This window comes from Hippocampus bargibanti, linkage group LG09 (assembly GCF_051943395.1).
Source record: "Hippocampus bargibanti isolate YZ-2025 linkage group LG09, ASM5194339v1, whole genome shotgun sequence".
NCBI lineage: Eukaryota > Metazoa > Chordata > Actinopteri > Syngnathiformes > Syngnathidae > Hippocampus > Hippocampus bargibanti.
The window spans coordinates 17,970,480-17,983,911 of NC_142742.1; the positions used below are offsets into that span (position 1 = coordinate 17,970,480).

General features: G+C 44.8%; 2 protein-coding genes across 2 annotated transcripts in view; both read left to right on the forward strand.

Moving 5' to 3' along the window:
• Window positions 1–13,432, forward strand: part of LOC148893873 (disheveled-associated activator of morphogenesis 1-like) — a 55,611-nt gene that overhangs the window by 25,675 nt on the left and 16,504 nt on the right. The window contains exons 11-17 of the mRNA XM_089004421.1: window positions 4–121; window positions 218–356; window positions 2,641–2,699; window positions 4,171–4,358; window positions 4,869–5,120; window positions 10,778–10,885; window positions 10,979–11,076. Coding sequence (XP_088860547.1) covers window positions 4–121; window positions 218–356; window positions 2,641–2,699; window positions 4,171–4,358; window positions 4,869–5,120; window positions 10,778–10,885; window positions 10,979–11,076 — 962 coding nt within the window. The remainder of the gene's footprint in view (window positions 1–3; window positions 122–217; window positions 357–2,640; window positions 2,700–4,170; window positions 4,359–4,868; window positions 5,121–10,777; window positions 10,886–10,978; window positions 11,077–13,432) is intronic.
• On the forward strand, window positions 6,171–8,423 carry LOC148893875 (uncharacterized). Its single transcript, XM_089004871.1, is given in 2 exon segments — window positions 6,171–7,819; window positions 7,821–8,423. Coding segments are annotated over 2 exon segments (2,244 nt in total). The 5' UTR covers window positions 6,171–6,178.

Below are 13,432 nucleotides of genomic sequence, written 5' to 3' on the forward strand. Positions count from 1 at the left end.
CAGGTTCATATTGAAACAAGAAGTGCAAGCCAGATGTTTGAGTTGATCAGGAAACGTCTATCCTACACTGAAGCTTACCCACACCTCCTGTCTGCATTGCAGCATTGTCTCATGATGCCATGTAAGGCTCTCTAACTGTCGATGTCTGTATGAACAATGCAAACTGGTTCAACTTGTGTTTGATACAAATTTCTCACTTCTTGTTTTCTGCTCACAGTTAAGCAAAATAGTACCATGGTTCAATATTGGGTACTGTTAGATCGGATAGTTCAGCAGCTGGTTCTGCAGACAGACAAAGGTGAAAACCCAGATGTTGCTCCTCTGGAAGACTTCAATGTTAAAAATATTGTTCGAATGTAAGTATCACCGATGTTTTGGGTTGTCTATTCACTTTAGACATTGTAGGTGCAATGCCCTTAGTAATAAATTGGATACGCAGAGCTTTTGAGACAGAGAACTTGTACAACAACATCCACACAATGCCAAGAGAGCTGAAAAAATAAAATGCAAGAGAGATTATGATATAACACACCAATATTTTATGTGACAAAAGTCTTACTACATATCTCTGAGGACAAGGGCCTGGTCACAGCAGAATGATACGGTTCAGTGTGCAGGGCCCTCAATCCAGGGTTGAATAGCTCTGTTCACCGAACGATGCACACAATCCATTGGCCTCAGCCAACAGCACATTGACCGCAAGCTGTCTGGACACTGAAGCGGAGATAGTAGATCCCATCAACACGTTTAATTCATGGTAGCCCAAATAAAAATGGATCCCAGCCGTGGAGCAACCTGGTTAACAAAGTTGTACTGATCTCGTAACAACTGCAAAAGAAAAGGCTCCAGGGCTTGTTCAGTCACCGAAAGAGGTATACGAAAGTGAACAGACGAATAAACAGGCAACACAACCTGTGAAAGAGGCATGCTTCTAACATTAGAGCAGAACCACCAAGGCTGGAAACTGAAAGGTTCTGGAAAGTGTTGCTGTAAGCAGCAGTGCAAAATGGCTTATGACCCAAAGAAAGTAAAACAACAAACCTCCCTGAACAGAACCAAGTTACGATAACAGTTGCAGACATACAGGAAAGCGTCTGAAAAAAAGAAACAAAAACTGGATGGTACCATGTCCACACCTGGCTAAAGAACTCACAACACTCCATGAGCGCCTCAGAGCACAAATGAACCAGTTGCTGAGGGATGGGACTCATCCAAGATTGCCAACAGGATGACAAACTATACTGATCATGAAAGATCCCTCAAAGGTTGTATTCTCATCCAACTATTGGCCATTAATCTATCTCTCCACCAAATGGAAACTCATGTCAGCCATCACCACTAAGATAAGTGGACACATGGATTAACACATGAGCAAAGCACAGGAGGGCATTGGTAGAGATACCAGAGGAGCCAAACATCAGCACCTGGTTGAGAAAACAGTCACACAAGACCGCAAGTCCCGACCTACCAACGTGTATAAGGTCACCATGACCACACATGACCCTAAGACTAAGAGCCTTCATTGCAAACTTGATGAAGATGTGGAAAACCACACTTGAAGCCAATGGCAAGTCACTTACTCTAGTCTCCATCAAATGTAGCATATATCAAGGTGATGCATCCTCCCCACTGCTGTTATGCATCGGACTGAACCCCCGAAGGCAAGTAATCTCCAAGACAGTCTATAGATACTGGCTCAGAAATGGAGTTACGGTCAGTCACCTCCTCTAGAGATAGGTGACATAAAGCTGTATGTGAAGAGCAAAATTGACATAGACCCCTGATCCACACAAACACGATCTACATTGCTTGAAAAATGCAGTCGAATAGTGACTAAAAGGTGCAAGGTATTAGACACTGAATGATTCTGACTCATTGAAGGAACAATAGCAGACATTGAGAACATCTACAAGTACCTTGGTAAGCCGCAAGCCAATGGCAACTTCGAACAGGCAACAAGAAAGTGGCTATGGCCGAATATCTCCAGCGGGAGAGGCAAGTCCGAAGAAGCCAGCTCAATGGCAAGAACAAGACCGGGCAATAAACCAGTGATCAGATACTCTGCAGGAATAATGGGAAGAGGTTCAAACTATGGATATTAAAACTCGAAAGCTCCTAACCATGCATGGAAGGTCATAGACCTCATACTCAGGCAGGACAATAGAAGTAATCAGTCAGGACAATAGAGGTAATCAGTGTAGCCGCAGGGAATAGTCCTCTGCTCCCCCCTACCTGAGAGCAGGGACCAATCATAGCAGAGTCTGGCACCGCCACGTCTGGACAGTAGAGATATATATAGGGCCAAAACTACCAGCAAAAGATTTTAGTTCGCTGACGAAGCCTCTTGGATCATAAGCAAAACGTCTGACACCTTCAAAGAAGTACAGATGACGGCTGAAGAAACCTTCTCATCGATGGACCACTCCTGTACGACTGAGAGCTTAGAGAGACGTACTACATGATTATTCTTCCAGGTGATCGACTGCAGAGGCATACATATTGGATGACTTCACACGGCACAACTGACAATACACCGCTGTGCTGCGGCACTTGGTTGAAAAACAATGATGTATATATAACATATACAAGATACGTATTTAAAAAAATCCTTAAATTGTCTGCTTATATTTCGCTCAAAAGGCTCGTCAAGGAAAATGAAACCAGGCATTGGAAAGATCAAGCAGATTTAATGCGAAAAGGTAAGAAACAAACCACACATTTCTTCTGAACATGTTCACACATTGGCCACATTAAAGTGTAGCATACAGACAGTTACATTTGTGGAATATCATCAAATATGAGAAATTAATACATACTTTAGGATAAAAAAAACTACCACTACACAATTATTTTGCGGTTGTAATGTAATGTTATCATGTATCATGCTTACGTACTGTAAGTGATCCCTCAGCTTTTTGCGGTTAATGGGGAACACCCGCAATAGACGGAACTGGATGGAGTGAGCTTACCACTCCGGCTCGATACTGCAGCCTCCAGGTCACTATTGAGCGTGTCTACAGTTAGACGCCTATTTCCTCGTCTCCGGATCAAGGCCAGCACTGTAGACTTGTTTGGCAATGACTACACAAAAATTGGCATGGTGTAGGCACTGCCAGCTTCACAGTGCGCTCTGGCTCTAGAACTCTCCCTACTTTCATCTTTCAAGTATCCCGTCATGGCGCCAACCTCCTGGGCTTCGACTTGTTTTGTGCACTCTGGTTTTCTATCACTGACAATGTGGGCACCATAATTCACCCACACTTATTGTGTTGGACCGGGGCCGCATTCGCCGGCCCAGCCGCTCACACAAATTGGACTCATTTTGGACAGCAGCAGTCCAGATTACTCAGACCGACCACCTTCTGTCTGGCTGACGGGTCGCGTTGGCATGCCAGCCGCCTAAGGAGGGTGGCATCATCAACCCCTTTGAGCGAAAAGGCAGTCTCAGATATGGATTTCTCAGACAAAGACTGCTGACTTTCCTGTCACACATCCGAGAACACAGGTGGGACGCCTTGAAGAGTGTAGTAAACCAGCTGTGCCCGTGGGACCAGAGTTTTTCTGGTTCCTTCAGGTAGGGGGTTAAATATAGCATATGCCACATGCTACATAACGTCACGCCAGTGTCGTAAAGCAGGGGGTGATGACGTCAGCGAGTTGACAAACATGGCGACACAATAAAGACAAGCAAGTTGTCTCCTCTCGTTCCTCCGGACATAACAAGAAGTACTGCTTTTTTCGTACAAGCCCGATCACTGTCTAACACTAGTACTTTCTCTCTCTCTCTCTCTCTCTCTCTCTCTCTCTCTCTCTCTCTCTCTCTCTCTCTCTCTCTCTCTCTCTCTCTCTCTTAATCACTCTCTCACACTCACTTCCCTCAGCCACACACACACACACACACACACACACACAAACACACACTCAAACGCTCACACATACACACATACATAGACGCATGTGCACACACAGAGCTGGGAACCTCTGAGTCAGCATTTTTTTCTCTGAATAGAGTACATGTACTTTGGAAATAGCGAGCGATCACTGTAATACAATTGCTACACTTTTTTGCGTTTTGACGCGCTTATAACGTTTACTTTTCCGCACAATTTCAACTGCCAAATGTATAATAAATGAAAAATGTCAAGATAATCCCCCCTGCCGCTCCCCTAGATCATCAGGAACTGAAACAACGTTTTGAAAAGAAAGAAAGGGAGTGCGAGGCCAAGAATAAGGAAAAGGAAGACTTGATGGCAATGCTGACCAAGATGAAAGACAAACTGGAGCGAGAATGCAATGACCACAAACAGGCCAAACAACAACTAGTGGAACTCTCTGCTCGGCTGCAACAACTTGATTCTGTATGTTTACAATACAACGATAAAATATTTATCAAATAGTTAAAACCAAGGCGTCTGCATTTCACACTGAAATAATCCTGGGTGCAGTTTAGCACAATATAGCAGTGACATGCTATGCATATGATCGGCAATATTGTGATATGCAATATAAAATGGGGTTATGCATTTGAAAATGCATGCGAGATGTACAAAATCAAAACAAATGTAGACCAAAAAGAAAAACATCATTCACCATGTGTTGTATAATTAAGGTAAGGGGTTTACATAACCATAAATTCATCAAATTAATTCAAGGCAGAGCCACATTTGCTAAAATAGAATTATTTTGTTTTTTAATTAATTATATTATTCCCCATGATTTTCAAAAAGGGGAATTTAAGAAAATTAATTAATTGCAATTATTTTTTTCTGTTATTTCTTGTTTTCATTTTCTTTTATTAGCATGTATTGTCCATTTGAATCGAAGCAATCGATTTCAATGAGTGATTAATTATTTACTGCTCTAATTAGGCATCTGGTGTTTCGGGGGGACCTCCGGTGACAAGAGGCAATGTAGTTCCTCTTCATCCTTTTCCATCTTCTGCTCTTCCTCCACCTCCTCCCCCACTAGGGGGAGGGCAAGCGTTTGGCATCACTCCATTTGCTCCACCACCTCCACCTCCACCTCCTCCTCCAGGGGTTCCTCTTGGAAGTATTACGCAGAAAAATATTCCTCAGCCAACAAACCCAATGAAGTCATTCAACTGGAGCAAGCTACCAGAGGTACAAAATTTGCTAACTTGATCTCTCTCTCTCTCTCTCTCTCTCTCTCTCTCTCTCTCTCTCTCTCTCTCTCTCTCTCTCTCTCTCTCTCTCTCTCTCTCTCTCTCTCTCTCTCGATGGATGGATGGATGATGGATCCTGCCTGGGCTGCCCACCAGTGGTGCTTGTCCGCGACTTAGATAGCTCCGTGGACGCCCGGCTTGGCACTTAGAAAATATTAATAAAGTAGAGGCCGAAATGCCGCTCTAGCTACCTGCCCGTGGTGCTTCCCTGGCGGACTTTACAGCTCCTGGGACGCCCGGCTTGGCACTTAAAAAATATGAATAGAAGAGAGGCCAAAATTCAGTCTGGCCTGCCTGCCCGTGGTACTTCCCTGGCGGACTTGACAGCTCCTGGGACGCGCGACTAGGCACTTAGAAAATATGAATAAAATAGAGGATGAAATTCCGCCCTGGCTGCACATCCGTGGTGCTTCCCTTGTGGCTTTGAGACCTCCGCTGACGCCCTGTGTGGGTCTACTAGGGGCGCAGCCTCTCCCCAAATGCACCCCTTGTGGCGCGCCTTCCTTGGGCACAATTTTTTTCCAGCTGTGGCCCCGCTGCCAGTGCTAACAAAAGAAACGCCGAAATTCCGTCCTGGCTGCCCTCTCGCGGTGCTGCTAGTTGAGTGGTTAGTGGAGATTGTATGTTCTCCTGCGTGGGTTTTCTCCGGGTTTTCTGGTTTCCTCCCACATTCCAAAAACACGAATGGCAGGAAGACGGAACACTCCAAATTATCCCTAGGTGTGAGAGTGAGAGTGACTGTTGCATGTCTTTGTGTGCCCTGCGATTGGCTGGCAACCAATTTAGGGTGTCCCCCGCCTAGTGCCAGAAGACAGCTGGGGCAGGCTAATGGGGAATTAGCTGTACGGAAAATGTATATATATATATATATATATATATATATATATATATATATATATATATATATATATATATATATATATATATATATATATATATATATATATATATATATATATATATATATACCCTTCACGCTAATGCCTACCTCATACAATGATGAGAGACAATAAATGGAATGACATGCCGGCTCAGACGTCGCCCGGCCAAACAAGGTCTGCGTCAGGTGCTGGGGAACCAGAGCACCCTGATGAAAAATGGGCTACTGGAACAAAGCGGAGATGGACGAGATGTGATAACATGGCTCTGTTGGAATGCTACTACTCAAGCAACCCTAGTCAGAGGGGTTACATGCGGAGAATGGGGGCTGAATGGTTACTTCGAAACCCACAGTCACGGTTGACCACGAAACAACTAGTAGCTCAGTGTTCCAATATCCACAAACGGCAATTGCTATCACAACTTGAGATTGATGAGGTACAACACAAATTCCGAGGTGAAGGGCCCCAGGCTGCCACATCACAGGAAGAGGTTCAACCAGAGATTGGTAGGCAAGCCCCAATGAATAATGAGATTGGGAAGCCAGCCCCAATAAATGAAATGCTGAGCGAGGCAGCAAATGACCTGAGAGATAAGATCATGGCAAGAATGAAAACTGGGCAACGAAGGCACCGATTACAACGGCTATGTGAAGTACCACCTGAAAGTCTCATGGAAACTGTGAATGCAGCACTGAGAACGATCCCGACCGGAACGATCACGGAAACCAATGAGCTGATATACACCTCAGCATCAGTGATCCTAGACATGCTTGGCTACAAGAGCAACCATGGGAGCCACGAGATTCATTACCCACCATGGAAAAGACGGTTGGAGGCCAAGATCAAGGCGGCTCGGAAAGATGTGAGTCAATTGACGGAGACCCAGAGAGGTGTGAATAAAAGGCCAATACCCAAGAGGTACATGCAGATAACCATACCTGAAGCACTCGAAACTGCCAAACAAAGGCTCCAGGCCTTGGCCAGTCGCCTAAAGAGGTACACGAAAGAGAATGAGGCCAGAAGAATAAACAGGCTGTTCGCATCACAACCTGCGAAAGTGTACGCTCAGTGGCAGGGTTCTAACAGCAGAGCAGACCCTCCAAGGCTGGAAACTGAAAGATACTGGAAAGGCATATGGGAGAAGGAGGTCGCACATAACAGCAGTGCACAATGGCTGGTGACTCTGAAAGAGGAGCACAGCAACCTCCCTGAACAGAACCCAGTTACCATCACAGCGGCAGATATACAAGGAAGAGTCTCAGGTATGAAAAACTGGACGGCACCAGGCCCGGATATGGTCCACACCAACTGGCTAAAGAAACTCACAGCTCTCCACGAGCGCCTAGCAGCACAAATGAACCAGCTGCTGATGGATGGGACTCACCCAGGATGGCTAACCGAAGGGCGAACAATCCTGATCATGAAGGATTCCTCAAAGGGTGCAGTTCCTTCCAACTATCGGCCAATAACCTGTCTCTCCACAACATGGAAGCTCATGTCAGGCATCATTGCGGCTAAGATAAGTGGACACATGGATCAATACATGAGCAAAGCACAGAAAGGCATTAGTAGAGATACTAGAGGTGCCAAACATCAGCTGCTGGTTGACAGAACAGTCGCTCAAGACTGCAGGTCCCGACATACCAACCTGTGCACAGCCTGGATTGATTACAAGAAAGCATACGACTCGATGCCACACACATGGATCAATGAATGCTTGGAGTTGTATAAGGTCAACAGGACCCTGAGAGCCTTCGCTTGCAAACTCGATGAGGATGTGGAAAACCACACTTGAAGCCAATGGCAAGCCACTAACGCAAGTGTCCATCAAATGTGGCATATACCAAGGTGATGCACTCTCCCCACTGCTGTTCTGCATAGGACTGAACCCCCTCAGCCAGATAATCGCCAAGACAGGCTATGGATACCGCCTCAGAAATGGAGCTACGATCAGTCACCTCCTCTACATGGATGACATCAAGCTGTATGCTAAGAGCGAAAGGGACATAGACTCCCTGATCCACACAACCAGGATCTACAGCAGTGATATCGGAATGTCATTCGGGCTGGAGAAATGTAGTCGGATGGTGACTAAGAGGGGCAAGGTAGTCCACACTGAAGGGGTCTCACTCACTGAAGGAACAATAGCAGACATTGAAAACAGCTACAAGTACCTCGGTATACCACAGGCCAATGGCAACCTCGAATTAGCAACAAGGAAAGCGGCTACGACCAAATACCTCCAGCGGGTGAGGCAAGTCCTCAGAAGCCAGCTCAATGGCAAGAACAAGACCCGGGCAATAAACAGCTATGCCCTGCCAGTGATCAGATACCCTGCAGATTCAGACCACGGATGTTAAGACGCGAAAACTCCTCACCATGCACGGAGGGTTCCATCCCAAGTCCAGCACCCTGAGACTGTACACAAGCCGTAAGGAAGGAGGCCGGGGACTAGTGAGTGTGAGAGCCACTGTCCAGGATGAAACATCCAAGCTCCATGAATACATCAAAGAGAAGGCTCCAACGGATGATGTACTCAGAGAATGTCAATGGGGAACAGAGAATGAGGTGCTGGAAGAGGGACAATCATGGGAGGAAAAGCCCCTACACGGGATGTACCACCGAACCATAGCAGAAGTGGCTGATCTCAAGAAGTCCTATCAGTGGCTAGAGAGGGCTGGCCTAAAGGACAGCACAGAGGCACTCATCCTGGCTGCCCAAGAGCAGGCCCTGAACACCAGAGCCATAGAGGCAGGGATATACCACACCAGACAAGACCCAAGGTGTAAGTTGTGCAAAGAGGCACCTGAGACAATCCAACACGTAACTGCAGGGTGTAAGATGCTGGCAGGGAAAGCCTACATGGAGCGCCATAACCAGGTGGCTGGCATAGTCTACCGAAACATCTGTGCGGAGTATGGACTGGAAACCCCAATGTCAAAATGGGAAACACCCCCCAAGGTGGTGGAGAATGACCGAGCAAAAATCCTGTGGGACTTCCAGATACAGACTGACAAGATGGTAATGGCCAACCAACCAGATATCGTGGTCATAGATAAAGGGGAAAGGAAAGCCGTTGTCGTGGATGTAGCGGTCCCGAGTGATGGGAACATCAGAAAGAAGGAACATGAGAAAATCGAGAAATACCAAGGGCTCAGAGAGGAGCTGGAGAGAGCCTGGAAGGTAAAGGTGACAGTCGTGCCTGTGGTGGTCGGAGCACTTGGGGCAGTGACCCCCAAACTCGACGAGTGGTTGCAACAGATCCCGGGAACAACATCGGATATCTCGGTCCAGAAAAGCGCAGTGCTGGGAACAGCACGGATACTGCGCAGAACCCTCAAGCTTCCTGGCCTCTGGTAGAGGACCCGAGCTGAAATGGGGACAGACACCACCCATGGTGGGTGAGACGAGGATTTTTTTTTTTTTTTATATACAGTAAAGTCTCGTTATATCGATATCGGATATATCGGTAGTCCCAGTTATATCGATACTATTTCTATGCACGCACGGAGAAAATTACATGCAAACAGGGTCGGATATATCGATAGTCCCGGTTATATCGATATTTTTTCGGACTCCCTTGAATATCGATATAACGAGACTTTACTGTATATATATACAGTGGGACCTTGGCTTACAAACTTAATTGGTTCCGAGACAGAGTGTGTCAGGCGAAAAGTGTGTATCCCAAAAATTAATTTCCCATAGGAAACCATTAAAATGACAATAATCCGCTCCCAGGTCCCCATATTGGATTGAATTGGATTGGATTTGCCTTTATTAGTGTCACAGTGGAGAAATTTACATTTCACAGCAGCAAAGTGATGAAATGAAAACATAAAACATAATAAATGTGCTATAGTATTATGATTAAGGAAATAAACTGTACTATACAATAAAGTCATTTTATTTACCTTTGTGATGGTCGTTAATGGCTTGATGGAATGGAGTGTCTGGTTTCCTCAGCATTAAACACTTGATAAGGAACACAGGCTTCTTTCACCATCTTGAGGAATGATCCCTTGTAGGTGCTTTCTCTGTGATAATTGTATCTAGTTCTTCATCAATTGTGATCTGTTTAGCTGGGTTGATAGCTTTTTGCATCAAGTGTACAGATGACTTGTGCGGGTTATTTGTGGAGCCTGATTGATGGGAAATTTTTTTCACTATTTTTTCACTATTCTCACACTCTCACACTTGTTTTTTTTTTTGTTTCAAGATCTGTCATCTCCCTTTCGTGTGTGTGTTTTTTCACTCTCTTTGTCTGCCTGTCTCTTTAAAGTTTAACCTCCCCCTCACTGCTGGGTTCTTGACCAATCACGTGGCTTTCACCGGAGACACCATTTTGTTTTTTGGAAAACTGCCTCACTCTCTCTCTGTCTGTAACCCCAATCCCCACTGCTGCGTTCTTGACCAATCACGTGGCTTTAACCGAAGACTGGGGGTGGGGAATAGAGGACAACAACAGTGGCCACCATTTTCTTGTTCGGAGAACGGCCTCGTTCGCGAACGACACATCAATCATTGCGGCAGCTCCGTGTGTATCCCGAAAAATAGTTTGTATGCCAAGGTAAAATTTTCATAAATGTAACGTTCATAAACCGAAAAGTTCGTAAGCCAAGGGGTTCGTAAATCGAGGTTTCACTGTATATAAGATGAGCAGTGACTTTGTAATTGCACCTAACAGATGATTTTATTTATTTTCTCTCCGCAGAGCAAACTAAAGGGTACTGTCTGGGCAGACATTGATGATGTCCGTGCATTCAAAGTTCTGGATCTTGACGAATTCCAGCAGACGTTCTCAGCTTACCAAAGACCACAAGTAATTTGACGCTTCAGTACTTTACAACATGACATCGTTTCGGCAGCAACATACAAAAATATTTTAACATTGAACAATTTCCCTGTAAACCAGAAAGAAACCGATGATGACAACGTCATTGTAAGGAGAGCCAAAGAGCTTTCTGTGATCGATGGTCGCAGAGCACAGAACTGCAACATTCTGCTCTCACGGTCAGTATGTGTATTAATGAAAAAAACAACTAGATAATGAGAAATAGTTATTTTATACTGCTCGAACTTTAATAAGTGGTAAGCTGTAGATTTAATCGCAAAGCCTTCAGTAGTGTGACAACTGAATCAATCCATAGCTGTGACTGTAAAAAGTGTGGTGTTATTTAAGTCCAGTAGATGGTACTGTTAGCCAGGAAATAATTATCTGACCTTTCTTAATGATGTCCATCTTTTCTTAAAATGTCTGTCTCGAAAATGGCTTTAACAGTAACTGCAACCAAATCCATTTCTTCTCCTTCAGCCATTCTGGGTTGACAAAACCTCTATTAAATCAACACAACAATATACCCATATTTGCTTATGCAATGCCCTGAAGATTAAATGTGCTAGCTATTGCCAGTATGCTCTTGTTACTAGTGGCCAGTGATAAGAAAAGTTTTTGCAAACTGTGATTGGCAAGTGACCAGCCAATCAAAATGTGCGCAAATTCTGACATGTACCACCGCCTGCTAGCAGGCGGTGGTAAACTTTTGGTTTGCCAACTCGAAATCTGATTGGTTAAAGCAACAGTTTGATCACCTCATTTGATGCGACAGGGCCCGCAGAACGGCTTGTGAAGTCGTCCAGGTAAATTTTTGAACCTGGTACCAAATGATGGCTGAAATGCGGTTGGTTAAATGCTTAAGCAGCTGGAAGCAGCACAACAGGGGAAAAACAATTAAAGGAAGCTGAAAGACATTTGGGAATTATTTAAAAAGTATTTGTGGACAAAATATCATCAGAATCAGAAAACCTTTAATCGTCCCACAATGGGGACATTAACATCAGTCTGCGATTATAATAGTTGACGAACTTAAATACCGTGTATCCCAATCAGGGGTGCATGTAACCCTCTGGATACACGAGTTAATTGATGGGGGAAACACAGAAACATTTAAATAGTTTATTTCCCACACCAATAACTTGTGGCACAACCACGTGTCATGCACACCAGCCGTGTGTCGACTAAAGTGCTTTCTCAAAGCTCAGCTGACTGATGAAAATAAAATCAAGCTGCTAAAGTGAGTTTTGTATGAACTGACATTTCTCGTTCAAATTTATGTTGAAAGAGGACTTATCAAAAGGGGTGAATTTCTTTTTGTGAAATGCTATTTGAGTTCTACCATGCATACAGTCATTTTCTGATCCATTTATCCTCAGAAGGGTCATGGGGCAAGCTGGAGCCTTTCCAGTGTTGGGCCGTAGCTGTGAATCGGATGTCAGCGAATTGCAGGGCACACATCGACACTCATACCTCGGGACAATTTAGAGTACAGACACTCCCCACCTTATGAACGAGATACATTCCGAGCAGTCGTTCGTAAGGGGAATTTGGTCGTAAGTTGCTTCAGTGTTATATTTTGTATGAAATCTATGTTTACGTCAAACACTAAGCGGGGAAGTATAAAACACAGACGCTCTAACATTCGTAAAATAAATTATAACCTATGTAGTACAACGACATATATCCTTGTGTCTTCAGTAAGCCATTACTGAAGCTGCTGACATGTAATTACCGTAATGTTTTGTTACGCATCGCAATTCACCTCCTCCTCAGAGCCTCAAATGGGAAGAGGAATTTACTCCCCACCCACATACTTTATGCAGCAAATCGTAAGCGAGCTCAGCAGATAGGGGCTTGAACTCGTTTGCAACACTTCAGCATAACCGGGCGCTAATTGGTGTCTGTCGCGTAAACGTGCATCCCTTGAAACCTCCAATGCGTCTGTGTGCGTGCGTGTGCGTGAAGCACAGTACGCCGGCAATCACAAGTGAGGTCGGACGGAAAAAGGTTCCCAGTCCAAAATCTAACTTACAGCATCTCTGTCCCAAAATTTTGTACATACAGTACCCTCAAAAATGTTCGTATGGACAGGTTTGTCGTAACTCGAATGTTCATAAGCTGGGGAGTGTCTGTACCCAATCAACCTGCATCAACCTCTCTGTACAGAAAATGTGGGTTTGATCCTAGCTCCATGAGGTTTGCACATTCTCCCCGTGCCTGTGTGGGTTTTCTATGGGTCCACTGCTTTCTCCCACATTCCACTAACATGAATGGAATACTCAAAATTGTTCCTAAATTTGAGAGTGAGTGTGAATGGTTGTTCTTCTCTGTGGGCCCTACGATTGGTTGCTGACCGGTTTATGATGCAAGAAAGAGAACACAATTATCAGTGGGGCTGTCAAAACAGTCAAAAAAGGAGGTGATTGAGGGGGTTTGCTCCAATGCCTGGGATTCAATGAGTTAAGAGCCGCATGATACCAGGGAGGAGAATCACTCTTGTTACAAATGGTTTTGTCATTTGTGGCTGTGTTT